Source organism: Myodes glareolus, chromosome 17 (genome assembly GCF_982192425.1).
Source record: "Myodes glareolus chromosome 17, mMyoGla1.1, whole genome shotgun sequence".
Lineage (NCBI taxonomy): Eukaryota > Metazoa > Chordata > Mammalia > Rodentia > Cricetidae > Myodes > Myodes glareolus.
Window position 1 is genome coordinate 43,055,321 of NC_142042.1, and position 25,458 is coordinate 43,080,778.

The 25,458-nt window shown below is 34.6% G+C and overlaps 1 protein-coding gene across 2 annotated transcripts in view; it reads right to left on the minus strand.

Moving 5' to 3' along the window:
- Positions 1–25,458, minus strand: part of Col11a1 (collagen type XI alpha 1 chain) — a 183,214-nt gene that overhangs the window by 85,130 nt on the left and 72,626 nt on the right. For both annotated transcript variants that reach the window (XM_048456958.3, XM_085677794.2), the window contains 16 exons: positions 24,662–24,745; positions 22,510–22,566; positions 19,803–19,856; positions 16,658–16,711; positions 16,493–16,546; positions 16,277–16,330; positions 15,113–15,166; positions 14,956–15,000; positions 13,779–13,832; positions 13,333–13,377; positions 13,084–13,137; positions 12,623–12,667; positions 8,525–8,578; positions 6,622–6,666; positions 6,218–6,271; positions 6,092–6,136 (listed from right to left, as the gene is read on the minus strand). In XM_048456958.3, the coding sequence (XP_048312915.3) occupies positions 6,092–6,136; positions 6,218–6,271; positions 6,622–6,666; positions 8,525–8,578; positions 12,623–12,667; positions 13,084–13,137; positions 13,333–13,377; positions 13,779–13,832; positions 14,956–15,000; positions 15,113–15,166; positions 16,277–16,330; positions 16,493–16,546; positions 16,658–16,711; positions 19,803–19,856; positions 22,510–22,566; positions 24,662–24,745 (852 nt within the window). The remainder of the gene's footprint in view (positions 1–6,091; positions 6,137–6,217; positions 6,272–6,621; positions 6,667–8,524; positions 8,579–12,622; positions 12,668–13,083; positions 13,138–13,332; positions 13,378–13,778; positions 13,833–14,955; positions 15,001–15,112; positions 15,167–16,276; positions 16,331–16,492; positions 16,547–16,657; positions 16,712–19,802; positions 19,857–22,509; positions 22,567–24,661; positions 24,746–25,458) is intronic.

Genomic DNA, 25,458 nt, shown 5'->3' on the forward strand with positions numbered 1-25,458 from the left:
AAAGAATGGGGAGGTCAATATGGTGTAAATACACTGCTCGTATATGAAATTTAATTTAAAAATGAAGGTTTTTTTCAAGGTGTTGTATAGTTCCTAAATATTTGGGGAAAACGATTGTCTTATAATAACAATCCTCAGTATTTCTACAAAAGAATCACTGAAATTAAGATTTGCAAATGCATATTTATTTTACAGTCAGCAAATGGTACAGGTGAAATAACTTCCTTGTCGCAAATCAAGTACTGAAGAAAGATCTATTAAAGATAAATATTAATTGGGAGATTTGGGGTGGGGGTGGAGTGGGGGTAAGGGGAGATAGGGAGAGAGAAGTGAGAAGGGGAGGATGGGGAGAGCTTGGTGTAATGGGACGGTTGGATGAAGGAAGGGTGGATATGGGAGCAGGGAAGTAAAGATCTTAATTAAGGGAGCCATTTTAAAGTTGGCAAAAGACTTGACTGTAGAGGGGTTCCCAGGTGTCCAAGGATATGTCTCCAGTTTGTTCTTTGGGCAGCTGAGGAGAGGGTGCCGCCTGAACTGGCCTTATCCTATAGCCACACTGATGAATATCTTACATATCACCATAGAACCTTCATCTGGCAATGGATGAAGATAGAGACAGAGACCCACATTGGAGCCCTGAACTGAGCTCCCAAGGTCCAAATGAGGAGCAGAAGGAGGGAGAACATGAACAAGGAAGTCAGAACCGCGAGGGCTGGGTCCACCCATTGAGACGGCTGGGCTTATCTAATGGGAACTCTCCAAGGCCAGCTGAACTGGGACTGATGGAGCATGTGATCAAACCGGACTCTCTGAATGTTGCTGACAATGAGGACTGACTGAGAAGCCAAGGACAATGGCACTGGGTTTTGATTTTACTGCATGGACCGGCTTTGTGGGAGCCTAGTCTGTTTGGATGCTCACCTTCCTAGACCTGGATAGAGAGGGGAGGACCTTGGACTTCCCACAGGGCAGGGAACCCTGACTGCTCTTTGGACTAGAGAGGGAGGGGGGAGAGGAGGGAGAAGAAAATGGGAGGAGGTGGAAATTTTTAATAAAAAAAAATAAAAAACAAAGAAAGAAAGAAAGAAAGAAAGAAAGAAAGAAAGAAAGAAAGAATTGATAGATTTAGAGAAGTGACAGCAGAATTTAGACAATATTGCTAGTGAAATACAGTAATTAATAGCAAAGATTTTAGTATGTATTCATGAATTGGCAAGTTTAATTTATGAAGCTGCCCAGTGTCTCAAAGAAAATCGCATTCAATAAAAGTCCCACATAAATCCCAATTATTGTGTATATGTAATAGCATAAATGAAACAAGAGGTCATGGTTTTTAAGGGAACAGGGAGAGGTACCTGGGAGCACCTGGGAAGAGAAAAGGAAAGGAAGAATGTTGTAATTATGTTATAGTTTCAAAAGAGTGATTCCATTGAAATTCTCCACAGAGATTGAAAAAAATATTAAATTTCATGTAGAAAGATAAAATATCCAAGATAGCCAAAGCAATCCTGAAGATCAATAAACAACCAAAGGGATCACCATCTTAGATATAAAACTATATTAAAGATTTCTAGATCAAATTTCTAAAACAGCATGGAACTAAATTTAAAAAACAGTGTCATTAATCAATGAACAGACATAAATTCCTACTCATTTTTTTGAAATGATACTATAATTACAGAATTTTGTCCTTGCATTTGCTGTGTGCCCCCAAATATATATTTATTATGACAAAAGTAAGCCTGTTTGCAGTTAATCACAATAGGACATGCTTCCAATATGGTAGAACCAATAATCTTTCCTAATTAGCCATTGAATGTCTGGTGATTAATCTATCTGACACCTTAAAATCCATGACGCTCTTTAAGCACTAAGTGAACAAATGGAAACATATTCAAGTTTCAGTTGGCGATTTGTAAATTACATAAAGGTCCAGAAAATGTCATAAACTGTTATGGTTACATGAAAAGTGAAGCCCAGGTTCATGTGTTGGATGCTTGTTCTTTCCTGCTAACACCATTGTGAAGGCTATGGGAGATCAGAAGTTGTGGCCACTCCTGTAGAAGGAGTTCACTAAGGCAGCAATTGAGGATTGTAATCAGCCTCAAGTTCTTGCTGTGCCCCACTGCACAGATGGAGTCCTATCTGCCATAGTTTCCCCACCATAATTGACTGAAAATGTTAAAACCTTGCCTGCAATAAACCTTTTCATCCTCGAATTTTTATTTAGATTTTGTTTGTTTATTTTACTTTCTTGTTCATCAAAAGATATTGAGGACAAAATAAAGAGGCAATTCACAAAATGTGAGAAAGCAAATGTGACAGACCCATAAGGACATTAAAGAATGTTCATCATCAATGTTCAACATCACTAATCACTACGAAAAAGGCAGTGCAGGCTCCTGGGATGACTGTTGTTAAACACAAAGGGGGGATTTTACGTGTTGAGAGTGCAGAGGAATGGTGAGTTCCGTGTGCTGTCAGTGAGAATGTAAAATGGATGGAGCACTAAATTACAAAATAAAGTGAAAGTTTATTTCTGAATATGTACATGACAATTGGATGCAGAATCTTAAATGTATGTATACACTTACAGTTGTGAGAAAATTGCAAAAAATATAGCAGCAATCGAAGTATTCATTGCTTCACTAGAACAGGTGAAAATAGCTGGTATGTGTGATGAAATGTTATTTAGCTTTTAAGGAAGGAAATACTTAGCTTTTATAAAAAAAATGTTAGAACTGTGAATTGTTGCAACAAAAGGGAAACACAAAGACCTAAACCTGGAAGTAGTGACACAAACCTGTGACAGGTCTAATTAAGGGTTTGTCGACTCTTTTCCTGGGGAGTAAACCATGCTGTTTTCAAGATTCTAGTGGCAAGTGGCCTTTTAAAGAGCAAGCTGCTCTGTGTACTGAGCACCACTAGACCAAAGGGAGAGCGGAGATGGCCACTCACTGCCTATTCATTACTGTCATGACTTTCTCCCCTGAGACAAAGGTAATTACACAGATGCCAGGTTTGGTTTAAAGAAAGCTGTGGACTGTGTCTAAGAATCAGTAAAAGTATTGAGGACTGGTTTGAACAATGCTAGTGAGTTGGTGAGGTTTTTTTTTTGTTTTGTTTGAATTTATTTATTTACCCATTTATCTAATTCTTTGAAATCAATACATAGAAGGCTATTTTTGTTTGCCCTCAAAATATGCCTAATTAATGAAAAATACAAAATAAAAATATATTCTTTAGTTATGTAATTAGTATATTTTAGAATGTTATTTTAAGGTGTGTTACATTTGTTTAGGTTCTGGAAATTTTTTAATGATGTAAAGATGTGCTGTTTCTGTTTATGCTGCACTTGTTTACATTTCTAAAGTTGTGATTCTTTGCCTGTCTAAAACACCTGACGGTCTAATAAAGAGCTGAATAGCGTACAGCGAGGAAAATAAAAGATAGGCAGGGCTGGTAGATGGAGAGAATAAATAGGAGGAGAAATCTGGGAGGAGAGAAGGAACGAGAGAATATGGAGAGAAGAACATCAGGGGTCAACCACCCAGCTACACAGCAAGCCATGGAGTAAGAGGGAAAGTAAGACATACAGAAGTAAGAAAAGGAAAAAGCCCAGAGGGAAAAGGTAGATGGGATAAATTTTAAAAAAAAGTTGGCTAGAAATAAGCCAAGCTAAGACTCTGCATTAATAAGAAATAATTAACCCCCATGTCTGTGGTTTATTTGGGAGCTGGGTGATAGAATCCTTCAAAGAGCCAAGGGAGTTAAAAGTAAAAACAACCATTTTAGCATTCCAACATGGAGGTAGAGTAAAAGAAAATCCAACAACGTTGATGACCATTGCTAAGCAAATAACATGTCAAGTCATGAGATTTCAAGTGCCAAAATTAATGTATTTTAGGAAAACAAAAAGATGGTGTAGAATTTGTTTAGCGCTGCAGAACAAAAGTTGCACGGTTTGGTTCATTTGGCTTTCATGGTGGAAGATTGAAGGGCAGCCATGAAATCAAAAGCAGAGAAGCTTCATGTCAGTGTGCTAACTTCCTCTTTCACCATTTCATAAGCATAAACACCATTACAGAGTAAGAATGGTGTTTTATTCACTTTCAGGTGTTTGAGGTTTTGGGATTTCACTCATTACTTGTGCATTATCAGAAAGCATCTACCACTGAGCTACACTTATCTTTAACAACCTTTCTGTCTCCTACTGATATATCACGGGCTGTATAACCTAATTTTATATTTTTGAAAAAAAGAAATGTATATTCAAATTCATGGCAACATAGTGTAAAGGAGAAGAATTCTATTTAAAAACTTTCATTCATTTACCAATAATTCTCAAAATTAAGGTTTAAATACCTTGTTCTATTAGTTATACACAAAGACACAGCATTTAACGATTTAGATTTGAAAGTGAAGTTTAAAACTGTAAGTTTCCCTTTGACACAATTACCGTAGTTGTTGGCATACTAGAGTCGTCATACAGAATTTGCACTCTGATTCAAACTTCTAGTGATTTTTTGTTGTATGTATTGCTTCTTAGACTAAACACAACTCAACGTAACGAATAATCGCTTGGTGTTTCAATGTAAAACTGTGCTACATTTATTTGTATAAATGTTTTCTCATTTGCTTCTCCTCATCTAGAATTATCTGTCACTTTGAAACTAATTCTCCCTCCAGAAATTTTCCACATGGCACCTCAACTAAACACCTTTTCTTTAAATATTGTCCACTTAATAATCCAGTAGGAAAATCGAATTGTATATAAATGTTTAACATGTACGTGTACATATGTCAAAGTATAGATGACATACAATACAGAAATTTAAGTTCAGCACTGCCAGACCATCACTCCTGTCCTGTCACAACAGAAAGATTTTGAGCCATGTTCATCCAATGATGATAAAGATGAATTAGGGTTATCATCAAAGTAGCTCATTTAATTGAAAATGCAACACATTATTTTTCAAGAATACAATTAATATCTTGCACACCTTTAGTATCTCCCAGGAGTATTTTCTATACCAAATAAATTTTAGTGGGAATAATAATTTATGTTCAGTTATCTAACCCCACCTAAAACCAAATATATTCAATGATCACTCATAATATTATGATTGAAAAATAAGTCATTCCCTTTAAACCAATGCAGTATTACTATTTCTTAAAAATTTTTTATGGTTTATTTAACTTTATTTTATGTGCATTTGTGTGAAGATGTCCGATCCCCTGCAACTGGATCTTTTGACAGTTGTGAGCTGCCATGTGGGTGCTGGGAATTGAACCTGGGACCTCTGGAAGAGCAGTCAGTGCTCTTAACCACTGAGCCATCTCTCCAGCCCTGAATTATTACTATTGAAAAACCACACTTACCTCAACCAAGCTGCTAATAAAAGGCCTGTGTTTACATTTTGTGTTTGAAAAGTTATGCAATTACAGTATGAATTAGCCTAATCCTGATCGTCAGAAGTAGCTTCTTAGCATTGAAAGTTTATCTTTGAAGGATTTAGAAATGTACAAATACATTAAACATTTACCTTAAAGAATTTAAATGTATTGTTCTTTAGGAAAAAGACAGGCAGTTTCCTAAAGCCCTATTAAGGGGCCATGGCCTTACACAGACTGAGGCACCTGCATTTCTCTACCTCTGCTTGGTTTTAATTTTATTTCTTCCCAATAATAGCATTGCTACCATGCAGCATCATATACAACTTCTTTGTCACAGTAACAAATAAAAATTATATTTTCTATTGACTTCAGTTTAGCATCTCAGGGATTTTAGTACAGAAAAAATGAATGAGCCCTGTTCTAACTAGAAGTTGTGCTCATGTCCTAGCCAACCCATGCAGACAGATGAACCTGTGATTTGATCAAGTTAGACACATGTAATTAAAGGGGTATTTGTGGCTAACTTGACATTCCTTTGCATCTATTTTTAGGGCCTTGGTGCAAACTTATATTTGCAATGTCTGGCTAATAAGTAATTGATCTCTATATTTCAAGGAGAAAAATAAATGCTGAAGACACTGTAATTTCATATACTGAATGCTTGGAAATTAAAATCACCTAAATCATATTTTACCTTTTCTCCTTTAGATCCCTTGAGACCTCTGACACCATCTGCACCCTATGGAATAAAACGAAAACATTAAAAGACAACGACCCTTCACCTTGAAATGAAATAATGTGCAAATAATTTAGGCTTTACCTTTACACCACGGGGACCAGGATAACCAATGGGTCCCTGAGGGCCAGGAGGACCCTGAAAAAGATCCATTGTGACTTAAATATATGATACAGTGACAATACTACTCATTCACATACTGCAAATAATGGTTTTAGGAAGTAGTAGGTAAAATTTTAATATTTAAATAAATAACGTATAAATATTAAGTAATTCTTATTAGAATTCATCACAATTTATTCTGTATATACTAAATCTAAAGCATGCAGACCTATTACCATGAGAACTGTTTATACAAAAATCATGATAAATTCTATTTCCTAAATTAGAATTAGCTATCCTAGGAATACCGGTTAGTTATACCAAAACAGTTATATTGACAAGACCTTATTATTGACAGGCTCCTCACACAGATGCTTGGTACCTACCAGGGCCCCCTTTTCTCCTGACTGGCCTTCTTTTCCAGGGTGACCCTACATGGAGCAAACAAACAGACTGGTCAAGATGTGGTATTAATTGTGACTGTCCATCTTGTTAAATTCTTCCCCCTTTTTCTAAAAAGTCTGAGATCACACACTTTATTTTTTTAATTATTGGAGAATTGTACAAGTTTCATGACTTTCAGTTGGTGCGAGAGAATTGTCTGTATTCTGTCAATCATGTATTTTAATAAAACGCTGATTGGCCAGGCAGGAAGTATAGGCAGGTCAACCAGACAGGAAGTAGAGGCAGGGCAATGAGAATAGGATAAAGCTAGGGAGGAGGAAACTCCCTCCGCCATTCCTGCACAGACCATCGAAGAGGCAACATGTAAGCTGTCACACTGAGAAAGGTACTGAGCCCATGTGGCTAACATAGATAAGGATAATGGGGTAATATATGTTATAAGAGTTAACAAGAAGCCTGACCTAATGGGCCAATCAGTTTATAACCTAATGTAGACTCCGTGTGATTTTCCTTGGGACTTGCTGGCTTGTTGGGGTACTGGGCGGGACAGAAACCCCAACAAGCCGGCCCTCGTATTACATTCAGTAATATTGGAAACTGCCAGTTAAAGAAAAACATAACCTTAGATTTGACGGGTATATACTTCATTAAATATGGAATCATTTTCAAAGAATTTGGGGAAAGCACATAAAGTAATATATCCTGCTATTAGCAATTCAGCCTCAAATTCTCACACACAGCAAGTTACATATGATTTATATTCTGTATGGAAATAAAGGGATAATGTATATATGAATCTCAAATGGTAGCAAGAGCAAGTGTTGGAAATACATAGAAAGATCAAAGACATGAATCATTATTATGTAATTGAGATTTCATAAATAAAAATGTATAGTTTTATCACAAATATATTCTATAGCTTAATATAGAAATAGCACAATATTTTTTTTTTCTTGCTCACACAAATTTAAATAAATTTCAAGAGAAAATATCAATAATAATTTTAAAATCAAGGTAGAAAATGGATTTTTCTACATTTCTAGAGGCTGAGGGATATCTAAGGCCTAAAGAATGTTTGCGGACATTATGTGAAGAAATTGACAAATGCTGTGTATGTGACCTGGCCTCTCTGCTGTCTGGTTTTAGGTCAACTTACACAAGCTAGTTTCCTTTGGGAAGAGGGCATCTCAACTGATAAAATGGCTCAACCAGACTGGGCTATAGATAATCCTGTGAGGTATTTTCTGGATTGGTGATTGGAAGAGCCCCGCCCATTGTGTGTGGTGGCAAGCCTGGACACGGGGTCCGGAGTGCTATAAGAAAGCAGGCAGAGCAAGACATACTCAGAACTCCTCCAGGCCCTCTGCATTATTTCTTTCCTATGTTCCTGCCCTGCTTGAGTTCCTGTCCTGATTTTCCTAAGTGATGTTACCTGGAAGTAAGTAAGCCCATTACTCCCCAGGTTACTTCTGGTCATGCTGTTTTATCATAGCAATAAAAATCCTAAGACTGGTAGACTCGGGGGTAGGTTAAAAAGTGGATGAGCTCATTCACTGCACTTAGTGTCTGTTTCCAATCACTGAAAATAAAAGCAGTCTGAAATAGTTGGCAGAGAGGAGCATGTGGAATTAGGAAGAAGGGATTTGTGCAGGTACTGGTGATCAGAGTGTGGATGACTTTTTCTAAAGGCTACTGTGATTTTATTGAAGAGTTCTCAACAAAATTGACATAAAGAAATGATTCTGCGTTATAAAGAAACCAAAGCTTAATTACTGGATCAATTCGCTCTTATTACTGTGTAATCATTTCCAAGAATCATGTAAAATTTATTTTCTAAGACTGCATATGGAAATGTCAATGGGGAGAGAGACAGCATTGACTTACGGGAGGCCCATCAGCACCAGGAAGCCCCGCAAGCCCAGGCTTTCCTTGTGGACCCTAATCAAAAAGAGGAGAGAGAGAATTTAGTTTAAAAGAAAGGAAATTATGGAAGATTCTACATTATGCATATCAGTGCAGCACTTATAGCAGTGTGAACTTGAGACAGTGGCTTCTGTTTGTAAGACATGCAGAAGGTGTTCTAAATACTTGATAACATTATATAAAAACAAATGAGAAGCAAACTCAACAGATGTCAAAAGATATAAAATATGCTATGTTTAGTCAGCTTAGCTGTTCTAAATTTTTCCTTATTAAAGTTGACACACTACTTTTTAACTGGAACAGTAAACTTGTGTTAACAGAGCAAAAATGGAAATGATGAAGTTGAGAAATGCATTCCTTCACTCCCAACACAGAGAAGTAAAGCATTGTATACTCCATTGACAACACTATATTGATACCTAAGTAAGGTGCAGCCATAAGCTCTATCGAGTGCTTGGTAAATAAGGGACTGAATATACAACTGTAGCCCCATAGGATTAAAATAAAGATGAAAATTCCTGATTCTGTCCTTATAAAATCAGAGGCAAAAAACTTATTTCCAGGGTATTTGTAGTGATACACACAAATGCATTGTACGACTGGTTATATAAGGATATCACATACATAACTATATATACTATGTGACTTGATTATGGCGATGAGTGAGTACACTAATAACTACCATGTTTACTATACTATGTGTTTTTATTTTAGAGTCCAATCTTCTACTTACTGAAGAATAAGTTTACTATAAAACATTATTCTCATATTGTCAGCCCCATATACATCTCTTCCATCAGACAAGAGGGTGCTGCATCAGGTCACTGGCCTATGTCACCTGGATTTGCATATGCCCTGTTTGTGCTGTTCACATCATGATGTAGTTGTCTGCCTAAGGATGTTTCTGAGATGGTACTATCATTAATACTCATGGATACAGTTTGGCGTTCTAGTGATGGGGTATCAGATTCTGAAACAGTTCTTGTAAATGTGTAAGGTTTCTGCGTCAGTTATTAGGACCTGAAGTTATGTACATCTATGCTGATGTATGAGGTGCATAAATTAATACACATCTAACATAAAACTAAAATGGAGCGGCCCAATGGGTCACTCGAGTCCTTTCTGTCCTGAGAGTCTCTAATTTCATGTCACTCAATCATTGATAAATTTTAAAAACACTGTAAAGATGAACAATACAGTCATACTCTTTCTTCAGAGAAAATTAGCCATTCTAATGGGAACCAATGCTAAGGAAGTACTGCTTGCAGTTCATTTCACTAGCCAGGAAAATAGTTGACAGAAGAATGTCATCAGTGCGTCTCAGTCTCCAACACAGCTTACAATATTTCTACTAACATAAGCATTGCACTCATGTTGACTTGACCTACAGAACTTCATAGGAAAGCACCAATTAAATCATGTGAACCAAAAAGCAGAAAAAAATTGCCTTTTGAGAAACGTTTTTATACCCTAAATTGCCTTTTGGAAAGCCTTAAAATTTCAATTTCTTACACCAATCTGCAGTCTTATCACATTCTACAGTTATTACCAGAAAATAATAAATATTTAATTGAAATATTTTGCCTGTCACATAAATTATTCTTTATTTTCAAGACATTTGTCTTGTTTCTGCAAAACAAATCAGTACGCCAACAAAGAATAAGTCCACTCATTACTATTACCAGCAGAGGTGCCAATGACTTGGCAAGCAATGCTGCATGAACCTTTGCCATTGATATATAGTTGAGAAAATACAAGAAATGTTAAAACTCTGGCAAAATAAGATGATTTTTTAATGAAACTGAACTCAATCCGTCTCCTTTTGAATGGAGGTTTCATGTCAACAGAATGTTTTATCGCCATCCTTAACTCCCTGTGCTGTCCTTGGTGAGGTGGAAATAAAGATGAGTGAATGTCATATGTTTCATATTTTAATAAAAGTTAAAATTTATGAAGTGCTTCTGTGTACTATGTGAAGCAATTTATATGCATTATCCACTTTGTCTCAGTGAGTCCTGGGAAATACCAACATCTGCTATTAAATGACAGAATCATAGTCTGAATGCATCTAGATACACATTCAAGTCTTCAAAGTCACTGACTTTAACAGACATTTACTTTGTGTCTTGGTATTTCTCACTGAGCTCATGGAGACACATCATTTGTTTTCTGTAAATCAATTAGTATGTGAGTAATATGAACTCTGAACTCACATATTAAATCACAGTAAATGCTCTGCTTGTCAAAAATGTCAGAATAAATAGCAGAGGTAGTTTATCACTGCAAACCAGTAGTAACATTTATTAGAAATAGAATAAAACATAAGCTCTAATAATTTTTATGAAAGTTCCTAGAGATTAAAACAGTTTATGCCAATAAGATTACATCTGAATGTTAAATTAAACATGAAGCAGTTCTTATTCACCAACTTTAAAGTAAGAAGTGTTTTAAACAGAATAACAAAAGTAAATAAAATACTGCCTGATATAGACAAAATATTAAGTACATGCCATATATGTAATGTTTATATATTTGTCTTTTGAACTTATTGTCTTTCTGATGGGAAAAGACTGACTGTCTTAGAATTTCCCATGAAGATATGCTCAGAACAGAGAAAATTCTAGCTTACATGTGAACAATAGCTGCAGTGAGCCAAACCATATATCTTAGTTTGGGCTCAGCAACAGGAATTCAAGCACACTTATTCTTCCAAGAAGAAAACTTCTCTTAACAATCCAACGAATACATAGTAAAGTTCTGTTGGAAATGTAATAGGAACATAGTTCAATGTAATTTATAATGAACAAGGGATGTTTATGAAGTGCTAGATAAAAGATAAAAGTAATAAATTTTAAAAGTCACTGATCTAAAATCAAGACCCAAGGAAAGTGCTGCTCAATGATATACTGCTAGCCTAAATAAATGGCTTAAGATAATCTTCGGGATGTATCTAAATCTCATGCTGTATTTTTCAGCACCACTACTATACTACACTGTATCTCTATCCACAGAAATAAAGCACTTCAATTCAATAGTACCTTAAGAAAGGAAGGTATAAATTGCACCAGTGTGGTAGTGCACACATTTACTCTCAGCACTCAGAAGGCAGAAGCAGGCAGATAACAATGGGTTAGAAACCAACCAGGACTACACAGAGTTTCAGGTCAGACAAAGTGACATGGTGAGCTCCTGTCACAAAGAAAAAAGAAAAAAAAATGGTGGTGTTGGCTCATGTCTTTAATTTCAGCAAAGTGAGTTCCAGGACATTCAGGGCTACACAGAGAAACCTTGTCTTGTAAAAGAAAAGGAAAAGAAAAGAGATTTGTGAAAATTACCAATAAGCTGTCAAAACAAAAGGAGCCAAGAGAGGAAATACTAAGTATGGGCATGATGAACCTCAAGAGGAATGGTCAATAACAAGAAACAAGAGAGACATGCGTTTATGAAGATGTGGGAAAGCTAGTATGTCCATGTGTCACTGAAGGAAATAAAAATAAGTGGTTCAAACTATTTTATTAAAATATCTTGGAAGCAAATGAAAGTATCACATAGCATAATTAACCGGACATGAAGATTATATTAACTATTTTTCTAGCTATAATGCTGTCACAGATTTTTGTTTTGGAGATAGAGAAGCACATACCATATGCCGGATACTGAAAATGTAAAATTAGAGTGAGGTTCCTCAGCATCCATTCTGAATACCTAGCTCTAACAGCTCACAGACTGCATACTGTGAATCAGACTATAGTTTTTAAACAATGATAAAATAAAGATGAACCAAAACAAAGTGAAAATACACATCCATCTCAGTGTCTGAAATCACCATTTTTTAATAATATTGCAATCAGGTAAAATCTAGTAACCCTACACTCTTTTAATTTACATCTTAAAGTATGTACAGGAATTTTATCCAATGTTTATGTTGTACTTCATGTTACTATACTGGTTTGATAAAATACCATGTAAGAAGATACCCAGAGGAGAGGGTAACACCTGCTGATGGTCGCAGGTACAAACTAGATTGCCAGAGAGTTTGAGAATCATATAACCACTTACTTTTTCCCCCGGAGGACCAATAGGGCCTTGCGGACCAGGAAGACCCTAGTATAAAAGAATTTATTTCATGTCAGAAATCATTTCATAAGGACACATCTTTGTAGCAGATGGTAAAATCTAAAGCACTTAGACTGATTCACAAGAATCTCTTTCTCTCTCTCTCTCCCTCTCTCTCTCCTTTTGCACTGCACAGACAGCTTCAGAGCACAGTGAGGAGTTTTGTACAAGCTTCTTTTTGCAAACAGCTTGAAATGCAATTCTATCCAGAACCTTCTGCAGGTGTGGATTTTTACTATGGCATCCTGTAAATGCTGATGAGTCCCTTTTTTTCTTAAAAGTAAATGTTGTCATGGTTTAAACATAATGGTAGCAACACAAAACATTCTGACACTATGACTTTTATTTCAAATAATACCATCTCAGCCTACTATCTCCCAGGAAAAATAGTGGATTAGAGTTACCTGAGGTCCTGGATTCCCTTGTTGACCTGGTGGTCCAGGCTCCCCTTGGGGACCCTGTATAGGAAGAAATAAAGTAGTTAGTAAGGCTTTTGCATTACACAGTTTTCTTTTTTTAATTCTGGTTATTGAAAATCATCCACAAATCAGTTTTCACTCAAGAAGTCTGGAAAGTATATTTAGCAATGTGTAAGAATTTTCTTTAACAACAAACAGTCTACTGACATGAGTTTAAAGGTCTTAACTACATACCATGTTTCCTTTTGGTCCTTGTGGGCCATCTATACCTGCAATACCCTTCAATAAAGAACAAAATTGGTTAAAAATTTAGATATTAAAATGGAAAATACAAAGAATAGCCAGTAGCCTGCAGAGATTTATGATTTTTATAAGAAGAAACAGAAATGGAATTTAGTATTTAACAAAAATTATGGAAGGTCCGTACTCTCCCATCCATGTCCACCCTGAAAACAATCTAACAACATTTTTCACTGGGTGCTAGGGATTCAGCATGAAACTGAAAGAAAGAGCAAGTACAGAGAGAATGATCAGGTACCCCGACAGGTAGCGTCCACAGAACTAACAGTACAGCAAGACAGTTAACTAGATTCTGTATTCAACTCTATACAAAAGTCCTATAGAATATTTGGCAGCAAGTTTTCCACTACAGAACCCAGATTGCTCCCAGGAATACATACAGGTTGACCAGGAGGTCCTGGAGTTCCTCGTGGTCCCAGCAAGCCTCGTGGACCCTAGAAGGAATCAAAGAAAAAGAGAGAGCTTGCATAAGAGAGGCCTTCAAAACAAGACTCTTTTGCTGAAAAATTTTAATCTAAAATATGTATTAAATATTTATTCATCTTCTCTCAGAACATTGAAATAAACGTTCAGCATACCATCTTATGTAATATAAATATTGCATATTTATACAGACACAAAAGGCAAAGTAGATAACAGTGGTTACTACAGACTCTTTCTTGGATCCAAAACATCTACAGATGCATCACTAGTAATGTTTTTAAAAAACAAAATAGTTAAATGATTTTAATAAGATATTTTATGTCATTTTCTATATTGATTAACCTATTCAATTTGCTTGTTATGATCACACAGATTAAACAAATAGAAAAGAATCTCATTCCTTTTGTTTTATATAAATTTCACCTTGGGAGAGCATTCATTTACAAGCAAACAGCTGGTCTATCCTTGCAGATTATAGAACCACTTTATTGAAAGAAGAATTTCAAACTATTAACATTTACATTCACATCATCTTGTTTCCCTTTCTGCTAAATATTCTTTTTGAGCTTTAGAAAAGTCAGGGTAATAATTATTTTGCCTACTTACTTGACTGTAGTAGACCTGGCAAGCTTTATAGTCGCAAAAGACAGCTGAGGTTAGGAAAGGTTTTCAAATCTGTTTTGTTTTGTATTGTTTATCTGTCTGGCTTTGCCTACGTCTCCCCAGTTGAGTTTCCTTATTGTTGACACTCACTGGAGAGGAGTCATAAACTCTTATGTTTGGTATGGGATGTCTTAGTATCTTGCCTCCGACAAGGTTAATTTACCCACAAAAAAAAAAATTCTGAAGTGACATATAGTATTTGAAGAATTATTTTTTTATCTGCAATAAAACCTAAATAATAAGGTTTGTGTCCCACAAGATGTTATATTCCACATTTATTTTTCTTGACAAAGATTTTCTTTATAACAGAAGGGCAGCTGTATACACTTCACTTTTTAATATGAAAATTCTTTGGCTAATTTGTGTAAAATGCTATGTTCACTCAGGTTAGTATTGCCCAAATAAGTAATATCAACCACTGTTTCTCAAAGAAGAGACTGCTATTTAAAAATAAAGAAAACAGTTGCTTACAGCTTCACCTGGAAGACCTCTGGGCCCGATCTCGCCGTCTTCTCCCTGTCATTCACAAAAGGGGAGAAATTCCTTTTAAAGCACTGTCATTCAGAAGGAGGTTGTCCTCTGTGTTCTAACTGTAAACAGGGCGAAAAAAAGTAAAATCTTAGTATACCCTCATTCCGTCATCACCAGGAAGGCCTGGAGGACCTTGCGGGCCTCTTTCACCCTAAGGAGTAAACATAAACAGGATAAATGAGAAATAAGTTATTGTTTAAAATACATGCAACAGTCAACACAACGAGGGAAAATAGACAGTTGTCCAGAAAAATATATGTTGTTCTTACATTTCTCAGGATAATGTCCATATTGGTAAAATTTTAAGCTAATCAGTTTGACAAGCTAATATGATAGAAAAAGGGTTATCAAGTTTTAAAAAAAGTAATTTAAAGTGAATGTAGGTAAAATAACTTTAGACAGTTATTGATGTTATTCGTTACAAAACTATTTTGTTTAATAATTGTCTTAAGAATTGGTCACTTTGTTGTTCAAAACATTTTTTTTAATTTTTGGAATATTCCATATTAAATCAGCACAACTCGCAAAGACTGAAAAGGATTTTGAATTTCTTTCACAAAGCATAATTATATGTACATCTTAGCATGTGTAGGCATATGCCACTTATTTTGTAAGGAAACTATATGATTAAGCTTTCTTTTTCATTCTGAAATTTATCTAAATAAAGTCCTAGGTTTATTCTTCATTCTGGTGAAGAAACATATACACAATCAACCTCATTTAAAGAAGAAGGGAAAAAAAAACCTGTCTCCCTAACTTCCCATTAAAAAAAGAAAGAACATAGTGAGTTGTTACTATTTAACACACTGATTTCTTTAGCTTTACAATTAATAGATGTTGCACTGAACTGAGCAAGTGTGCATCACAAAGAAAGAGTTAGTTGCCAGGATGCCTGCAGGCATCCTCATCTGAGTTACTTCCATGAACAAGATGTAGAGAATTGTGGGAATGCTCAAGAAATAATATTCTCCAACTATTCTATTAATGTGATCTTTGTCATATCTATGAGCCCAGCGATTCTGCTTCTATTTTCTTTTTGTACAAAAAGATTTTAATCATCTACACACAATGAGAGAACATTGGTACCGCCTACAAAGTTTTATCTTCATTTTCTCAATATCCTTTAGATGTAAAAATTTACAAAATGGAATCACCAATGTTTGTGTTATTGTTTCTCCTGATTCCCAAAAGTATACCAGTACTACCTAAGCACCTAATGTTCCTATCATACCTGGAATGAAAAGCAGTAACTCTATCTTACCCTATGACCTTTGTCACCCGGCAGACCCGGAAGTCCATCAAATCCTCGGTCTCCCTGTAAAATCGCAATCGTATTACCATCAGATTCTCATTCTGGAATAGGACTCTAACTTTAATGTCATGTTCACTTCATATCAAGAACTTTTATATTAAACTGTGATACTACTAAGGATAAAGAGGCATACACGATCTGAATACGGAGTTATAAAGTTCTTACCTTAGACCCAGGTTCTCCTGGCATGCCTCGTCCTCCATCCGCACCTGGACGGCCCTGGAAATGCCAAAAGCAAAGTTAAGCAAAGGGAATCTACTAGCAGTAAGTACAAATACTAATTAATGGCTGAAGTTACACCTCAAGATACAAAAGGAAAAATAGCCATACCCTCTTTCCAGGCTTTCCTGTTGGACCAGGTGGACCTTGGACACCTCGAGGGCCCTATAGGAAAACATTTACATCACATTGCAGAAATCTTGAATGGTAAAGTCAAAATATATGGTTTTAGAAACAGATGTACCCTGTGTTCTTCTGTAAATATGTAGGCACAACAAAATTTTCCCGGTATAAAATTTTGACAAAGCAGGTCAGAAAAGCAATTTTCTTAAGTGGTTTTTCATATAAAAAAAAACTATGTGACGATACTGCATATGTAGATGTGAATACATTCAAACAAAAGAAATATAATGACATACTTTTAAGCCTTTTACTTCTCAGGAGATGGTTCTACATAGCAGTCACTGGACTCCATCAACACTGTCATTTTGTTCTCTTTCCAAGTCTTTTCCAATCACATTTCTTTTCATTATTTAAATGTTCTCCTAGATGACTCGACTCTCAATCCACTGAACATATTGGGTTTAATTACCTCCAAGACACAGTGAAATCTCCTACAATGTTATTATCCGTTAAAGTGTACAACTAAATCTGCTTTAAATATATCCTTGTGCAACTGTGCACAGTGCCTGGTGCATGACTCTTCAGCCATTCACAAAGTCAGGGATGATTATTTTCTAACTGGAAATATGCACTTGCAAATCAAAGGTTAAAACTGTTTGTTCTGGAACTGTAAGGATAAGACCGTTTAATAACTGGAAGTCAAAGATAGGTTAAAGAAAACTTTGGAGAGGAGTGTATCATAAATCTTGCCAGGACGGAAGAAAATGTATACCAACAAAATTGCTGCTATATTTTGTTTCCTTAATTAACTAATTTTATTTTATGAGTAGGTGACTAGGCATATGTAAGTGTTCCAGGCATATGCATGAGTCTTCAAACCTCCACATTCATATGCATGAGCTGCAAACCTCCACATGCATATGCATGAGCCTGTTGACTTCAGAAGAAGGCATCTGGAAGGCTCTAGAACTGGAGTCACAGGTGGTTGTTAGCAACCATGTGGGTGCTGGCAACCAAATCTGGGACTTCTGAAAGTAATACACTTAACAGCTGAGCCATATCTCTAGCTGTGCAATATGGATAGTCTTTAATGAAAAGTATCACCTTTGATTTTACCTAACTCTTGAACTTCAAAAATCAAGAGAGACTATATGTCCAAAAGCACTGTCATCACACACATTCAGACTCATAAATTCGGTAAAAAGATATACACATATAGCTTTACAAACTTCATGAAACAATAAACTTCCAGGATTTCTATGTAGTGTATTTTAATACTTTCTTAAAGTTCCCAGTGAATCAGTCAGTGTTTTCCATCCTTTGCAAAGCAATGTTTTTTGTTTCTCTGGTCTGTTTCTGGTTTTGATTTTCTTTTGTTTATGGAGACAAGATTTCTCTGTGTAGATTCAGATGTTTTGGACTTCACTCAGAGGACAAGGCTGGTCTTAAAGTCAGAGATGATGGGCAGTGGTGATGCATGCCTACACAATAATGCTAATTAAGCATTCAAAACAAGGCTACCATATGGTGTGCTAGTTAAACATTGTTACCAATTTTCTTTGGGCTATGTCCCAAAAAGATGTAGTGTCTACAAAATGTACTATTTATCAACAAGAAAATAAATGTAGTATTGATGTACTCAAGTATGAACTTGAGACCTTTTCCTGTATCAAAAGAGCTAACAATAAAAGGTGATTATGAGGTATAATTTTATTTAATATCTTTTTTTTACTGGTAAAGGCACAAAATTTTATAATAAAGAATATACCAGTGGTTGCCAAGTGTCCGTGGGTTAAACAAGGTTCTAAGTTCAAAGGGCCAATATTAGGAAATTGCTTCGTGTCTTTTGGACATGATATAATGTTGCACTCATGAATGAACTCGTAACCAATGTGGTTGCCTGCACACATTCAACATGCTAGGATGGAGTGACCATCACTCTTAACTGAGGACTTTGTGGGAAAGTAGAGCTGGCTTTCTTCAAAAGTATAGCTCCTATTAGCTCAACCATGATCCAGTGGATGACCAATGCCCATGAGTATTTGAACATCCCAAACTGGAGTAAATGATTTGTTCAAAAAAAAAAAAGTAATAAATAAATAAATAAACCAGGTTGGGGTGGTAGGAGGATAGGGGTAGGCATGGGTTATAACATGAAGAGGAGGCTGGTAGTAAGTATGACTGAACTATCTCATTTGATATGGTTTTTTATATACTTATTTTTTAAATTTTACATGTTAGCCCCAGTTTCCCCTCCCTGCACTTATCTGTTGTGCAGAGCTCATCTGAGATTCTTAAAGAAATTACAAAAACATTGTAGAAAAATTTAAAAGAAAAGTGGATTTATAGAGTATTTTTATCTTAATTGTAGTTACAAAAGTCTATCAGGGGCTATGATTTTATTATTCCTTATCATTTTTAAATAAATATAATTCTATTTAAGAAAATGGTATCATTTGGAAAGATTAAAGAGAAGGTAGTGGTAGATGAAAATATATATATGCATAAAATTATGTAGAAATACATTATTAAGTATAATTGAAGTATGATTACAAAAACATGGAGAAAGAAGGAAAACAACGAGAGGATAAAGAATTGAGAACACCTGCATTTAGTGTAAATTTATATTTCCTCAGTTTATTATGCAGTGTTTTCACTTGAAAATCAATCTATTGAGAAATAACATTGTTTTTGTTTTCCTATCTCTGCCATAAATATACTGACAATATATCATCTCTATCTATTTATTATCTAATTATCAGAGGTTTAATATTAGCGAGTGTGCTAGGCAACCTTCATGAGATAACATACTAAGTTCACTCTCTGCAGAAGCACAGGCACTCTCCAGGAAGGAGGAAAGTACCTTGTAACACAGTTGCAATTGTCGCTCTATCCAGTAGCCTCATGTAAATCCCATCTATTTACAAACCTGCTAGGTACAATTTAAATGTTGTTTAAGTCGAAAACTAATAGAAAGTCAACAGGCTACTTGGAATATTTTCAATAAAAACCATGTTTTGGGCTGAAAGGTAACATAAAATCATCCTTTTCTCTTAGCATTTCAACTGTTTTACATAAATATAGATGACTTTTGAAAAAAAGCCTGTGAAGAAAGCAAATTATCATTTCTTACCTGAGGACCTGGATCCCCACTCTCACCTTTGGCTCCAGCTGAACCAGGCCCCCCCTGATGAGAAAGGTAAAACAGAAAACCATTAATTTATGTCAACTAAACTCTTTAATTCACTTCTTTCACTCAAAATAAATGGACATGTTTTGTTAGTGAGTTTGATCTTACTAATGCAGTGAACTGTTCAAGATCTGCGGTAGTGTGTCTCTCCAACGCATATCAAGTACATTCATATAAACTGCATATAAAGTACTATATTCCATTTACAGAGGAACAGACGCCTAATTTTAAGTCACACTGATATTTTCTTTAAAGTTTTTAACCATAATGAATATTGCCTGATAAACACGGTATGAGTAACCAGCAAACCGCAAAGTAGTATTATGGCAGTGTGTATTCATGGAGTCAGGCGAGCTCTGAGTTCATTCACACACTAAAGATTTTGAAAAACTGACTCTTTTATAGACATATATTTCTCAGGTCCTGTATTTAATAATAAAAAACTGCTTTGAAAAGATGCTATTATTATTACTATAATTATTGTGAAATAATGTTGATGCATTTTCCTCATATCATTTTGAGTTTTCCCCATAAAAATAAACCGTTAAAACAAATAAAGTTTATAAATGTTCATATAATTTAAATAGTACAATGAAGTCCTTGTAGACTAACTGGAGGGGGAAAACAAATTGCTTTATAAAGAATATTCTGTACTAAATTATATTATCAATCATTAAACTGAATAGAATTATAAAGTGGTCAGTTATATAAATTTTAAAGTGGTCTTAATTAATTTTCTGTTTGCTTAATTAATGTTGCTCTGTACATATGTGTTACTTGCTCAAAAGATTGTAGTTACATTCTCCTACACTTAACCAAAATTACTACATAATTGATGGAAAAGAACATGAACAGGAATATTCTTTTTACCATCCTTTCTAGCTCAAACTCTTGTAAAATGTTACATTTTCCCGATGAATTTGTACATTTGTATCACTAACATGCAAATATAATTTATTGATTTTTTTTTATTTCTTGTGTTTTGAAAAGCAGAACAGTAAAAATAAGTGGTGAACTTTTGATAATCTGTTCAATATGTGTATAACTGAAATTCTCTTGAATATGTAACCTGAACATTTCACACAGGAGTATATATCAAAGATTATGTTGCATGTAAATTTAAAGTTAAAGGAATTATAAATTCATGGAAATTAATAACAGTTTCACTTTTATTTTGATATATTGATGTATTTATTAGTTTATTAAGTCTTTACAGTACAGAGATTGAACACAGGGCCTCATACATGCTGGACAAGCAGTAGCTCCGATCAGTATCTCCAGCTCTTGCTAATGCTTTTGTTTTAAAAATATTTACTTTACTTTTCTTTCATAGCTTGGCATGTGTCTCTGTGTGCATATGCACTCATAATCAGGTACACCAGGAGGGCAGAAGTAATAGTTGCATACCCTGGAACTTGAGCTATTGTTCAAAGCCAATGTGCTCTGGGAATAAGAACGAGAAATTTCAGGAGAACAGCAATACTCTTAGCCAATGAGCTGTCTTTCAATGGCCCCCAACTCTCATTTTGAGACAGAATCTTCTAGCATAGATGAAGCTGGTCTCATCTTTTTCTATAACCCCAGGAAACAATGAGCATGCAATCTACTTACCATGGCCTCTTGAATACCTGGGGTTGCAGATTTAAATCAAAATGAATTGTAATAAGGGAAGGCATAAAATTTATAAGTAAAACTGCTATATTACTATTCTCAATAAATATTATAATGTAATTGTAATTAGAAGAATATAACTGAATATGCTATGTTGCCTTTTTTATGGGTGAATTTCTTGGCTCTTTATAAAAATTAGGAGTCCATAAAGGTGTGGATTTATCTGGATCTTCAATTCGATTCCATTAATCAATCTGTCTATTTTGATGGCCATTTTTCTTGTTAATCTGACTAATCTGTGAGCATAAGACATCTTTTTATCTTCTTATGTCTTCTTATAAGTTTTGAGGCTATTGTGAAAGGTAATGTTTCCCTAATTTCTTTCTCAGTCCATTTTTCATCTGTATAAGAGGGCTATGTGAGTTTAATTTTAAAGCCAATTACATTGCTGAAAGTGTTCGCTAGCTGTCGGAGATTTCTGATGCACTTATTAGAGTCACTTATATATGCTACCATATCATCTACAAAAAAACCCACAAAACTTTGATTTTCTTCTTTCCAACTGAGGAAAGAGGAAGAATACAAAAAAAATATAGTTAAATTTTAAAATGTGTCTTAAATAACAAAATTAAAAGAAAAAGAAAAAATCTGGGAGGAGTTGAGGAAGAGAAACTATAATCAAAATATATTATATAAAAAATTAAATGCACCTTAGTGAAAACTCTAATATATAATTAACTTTCAAGAATTTAATGTAAAATTGCATTTAAATAATTAAGTAGAATAAAAATAAATTATAAATATGGTTTGGTTAACAGATATATGACTTTATTATATGTTTTATTCTCTCTAATTTGATGAGAGCTTTCATAAAACCTTCTAATTAAAATTATTAAAAATTAAACTCAGAACTCTTTAAAAAGGAATCAGTATCAGTCATGTATAATAGGTTTGCTAGCCTGAGGTATGAAGAGGGTCTGGAAGATGATGTTGGAAGTCATATTGATAGGAAATTTCTAACATATTTTATGTAACCTACCACAGGACCTGGTCTTCCAGTTAAACCCATTGGGCCAGGTGGGCCTCTCAGAGCAATCTAGAAGATAAAGCACACCAAGGTCAGAAACACTTGCTGAGTATATATGGTAACATAAGAGTCATTTGGACATGATTTCCTTATGTAGTACATAAATAACAAAGATAGAACAGCTACATGAGAGGAAATGTATAGTCAATGGTGAAAGGCCAGTAGATAGAACATCCTGTGTAATTATCAGCCATGTTTCAAATTGTAACACAGTTTTATAAACTATGCTGACAAAATTTAATTATTTAAAATAAGCAAAATAGATTTCATAAAAAATAAGAGGATGTCTAATGATTTTCTACTATGAAACACACTCCCAAAGTAAAAGCATTCTTCATCTTCATTGTGCATGCATAATCATAATGTTGTAAGGTCAACAATTTGTGGTATTTTGTTAAATTTTTCTAGTAGAGCTTTAGGAAAAGTCAGTATGATTAAAGTGGGGCATAATTAGATCGAATTTTTATGACAAAATATTTTTAGTGAATGGTAAACTTAGAACTAATCAATGCATTTATGTATAATATATAGACATAGTAGACTGATAGGATGCATTAGCTTTAGACTTGATTACAGAAATGTTAAATTAGAATACTTGAAAAGGTGAAACACAGATCACAAAGAAAAAATACTTGATAGATGCTAAATTAGTTTGTTGTACTGACTGTAAAGACATCATTATACCATAGTGATGGTATTAGTGAGCATAAGTGACTCTCTCAACCCTCATTTGAGGAGCTTCTTTTTGCAGTAGAAGGTGATTAACATAGAGACACACAACTCGACAGTGTGCAGAGAATGAGGGATTGACGAGTGGTCAGATGTAAACGAGATATCTTTAGCACACCTATCCTCACTCAGAGACCAAGGCAGAAAAGGCAGAAATGTATTATGAGACAGAAAAAATAGATGGCGCAGTGATTTCTGTGCACAACAGACAGTTTCACATATGAACTGAGAATTCAAATGACAGTATGCTAAAAAACCTGCACAAAATCAAGCCAGACAAAACCGAAGCAAGGACTAGGGAGTTCACTGACAGCTTTCTTCAAGGCAGTGGCCCCACTGAGTGACCCATGCTCAGGAAGATGGGTTGGCAGGCATCAGACTGTCAACACTAAATGAACTTAGTGGGTTTACAAAAGTAACACCCAGAAATACAAGAAGACAGTGATAGTAGAGATAGTGGAGAAATTGGATGGGAGGGAATTGGGGGTTGAGGGAATTATGCCTCAGTGAAACCATCAATCAGTAAAAAGAAGAAAAAGAGGACTAAACAAAGAATGCGGCATCAAAGTGTTTTTAACATCAATAACTGCCTTAAGTTTTCAAAACAGTGCAATGTCTAAGAAAATATAGAAATATTGAGTTATTATTAATATTTTTAGAGACATAGTATATCTTTAACTAATTTATAAATATCTCATTATAATTCAACATCACATAATCAAATAATAATTTTGAGATGAATAATAGTTTTAAAGACATAAATAAATATTAAAATGAATTAATACTTTCACTTAAATATTCAATATTTTACACGTATATTATGAAGGTGAATAAAACATTATCTTAGACATGATTCAGATAAGTTATCATATCCATAACAATCCTAAATCCTGCACTTACTTTCTTCCTTGATAATCACCAGAAGAATATCAACAAAGGCATAAAATGACTTCTGATTCTTTTCTTATTTATTGTCCAAATTTTTATATGTACAACCTACTAGCCATAAAGTTAACAAAAAACAAAAAGTTATCTGTTTTATGAATATACTTCTTTCATAATGTGTTCTCAGAGTTATTGCCATAATCATTGGCTCACAAATAGCCAGAGAAAAATCAGGATGTGAAAGAGAAGGAAGATAGATATTGATCTCTTAATATTCTGTTTAAAACAAGAATACTGTCAGGATTACATGTGGGAATACAAGAGTCATTTATTTAATATTAAACTAGCAAGTATCACTACTGTAAAGATTAATATACTAAAAGTATTTTTTCATTTAAATCCATGTGATCTTCAGAAGCATTTTTCCATGGACCTAAAACTCTCTTTGATGCAGAATCAGTCATGAGATCATGTGTTCATCATCTCTCACCCGAGCCTGCTGAAGAATTGCCTGAGCTTGAGCCTCCTGTGCAGAGATGGCTGGTCCTTTGGAGCTGTCGCCCCCATAGCGGAACTAGGAGAAGATAATGTAAGTTCAAAATTGACCTTTAACAAACTTATGGAATTAGGTTCTTCATCATTTGAATTAAAGCTAATTAAAAGCTTAATATTTATAAAAGTCAAAAGACACTTCACAATGATACACACACACACACTCACACACACACACCACACACAAACATACAAACACACACACACAAATGTGTGTAAAAGAGTGCAATTCTTCCTCTAACTCATACACAGTTCTGTTTAACACATTTTGTTATTTTCAAAGAACTATAAATCACTTGCAAATTTCAATTACTATATTTTTGATATACTTTTAAAAAATGTCACTCCTTATTTAATCAACGGAAATGCTACCCACTCTAGCAATCCATCCATAATATTTTCAAGTATATTCGATTCAGTATAATTTACAGCTGTAGTTCTGTTCTGGTGGCCAAAGCTTTTGGAATGTCCAAGAAAACAAAAGAAATATAAAAGTCTCTCTCATCTACTCATAATCAGACACCATTAATACTATTATTACTCCATAAAATTCTTAAGTTGTGTTTTAATTTTTAACTTGATATGTTGTTTGAGTCAATTTTCCACTCCACATAATTATTTCTTTGAATTTTATTATACTAAACATAATAAAAACATTTTTCAGAGCAGTGTGGCAAATAATTAATTTTATAAGAGACTTGATATTAAAATAAAATAACGTTTGAGTAATGATGA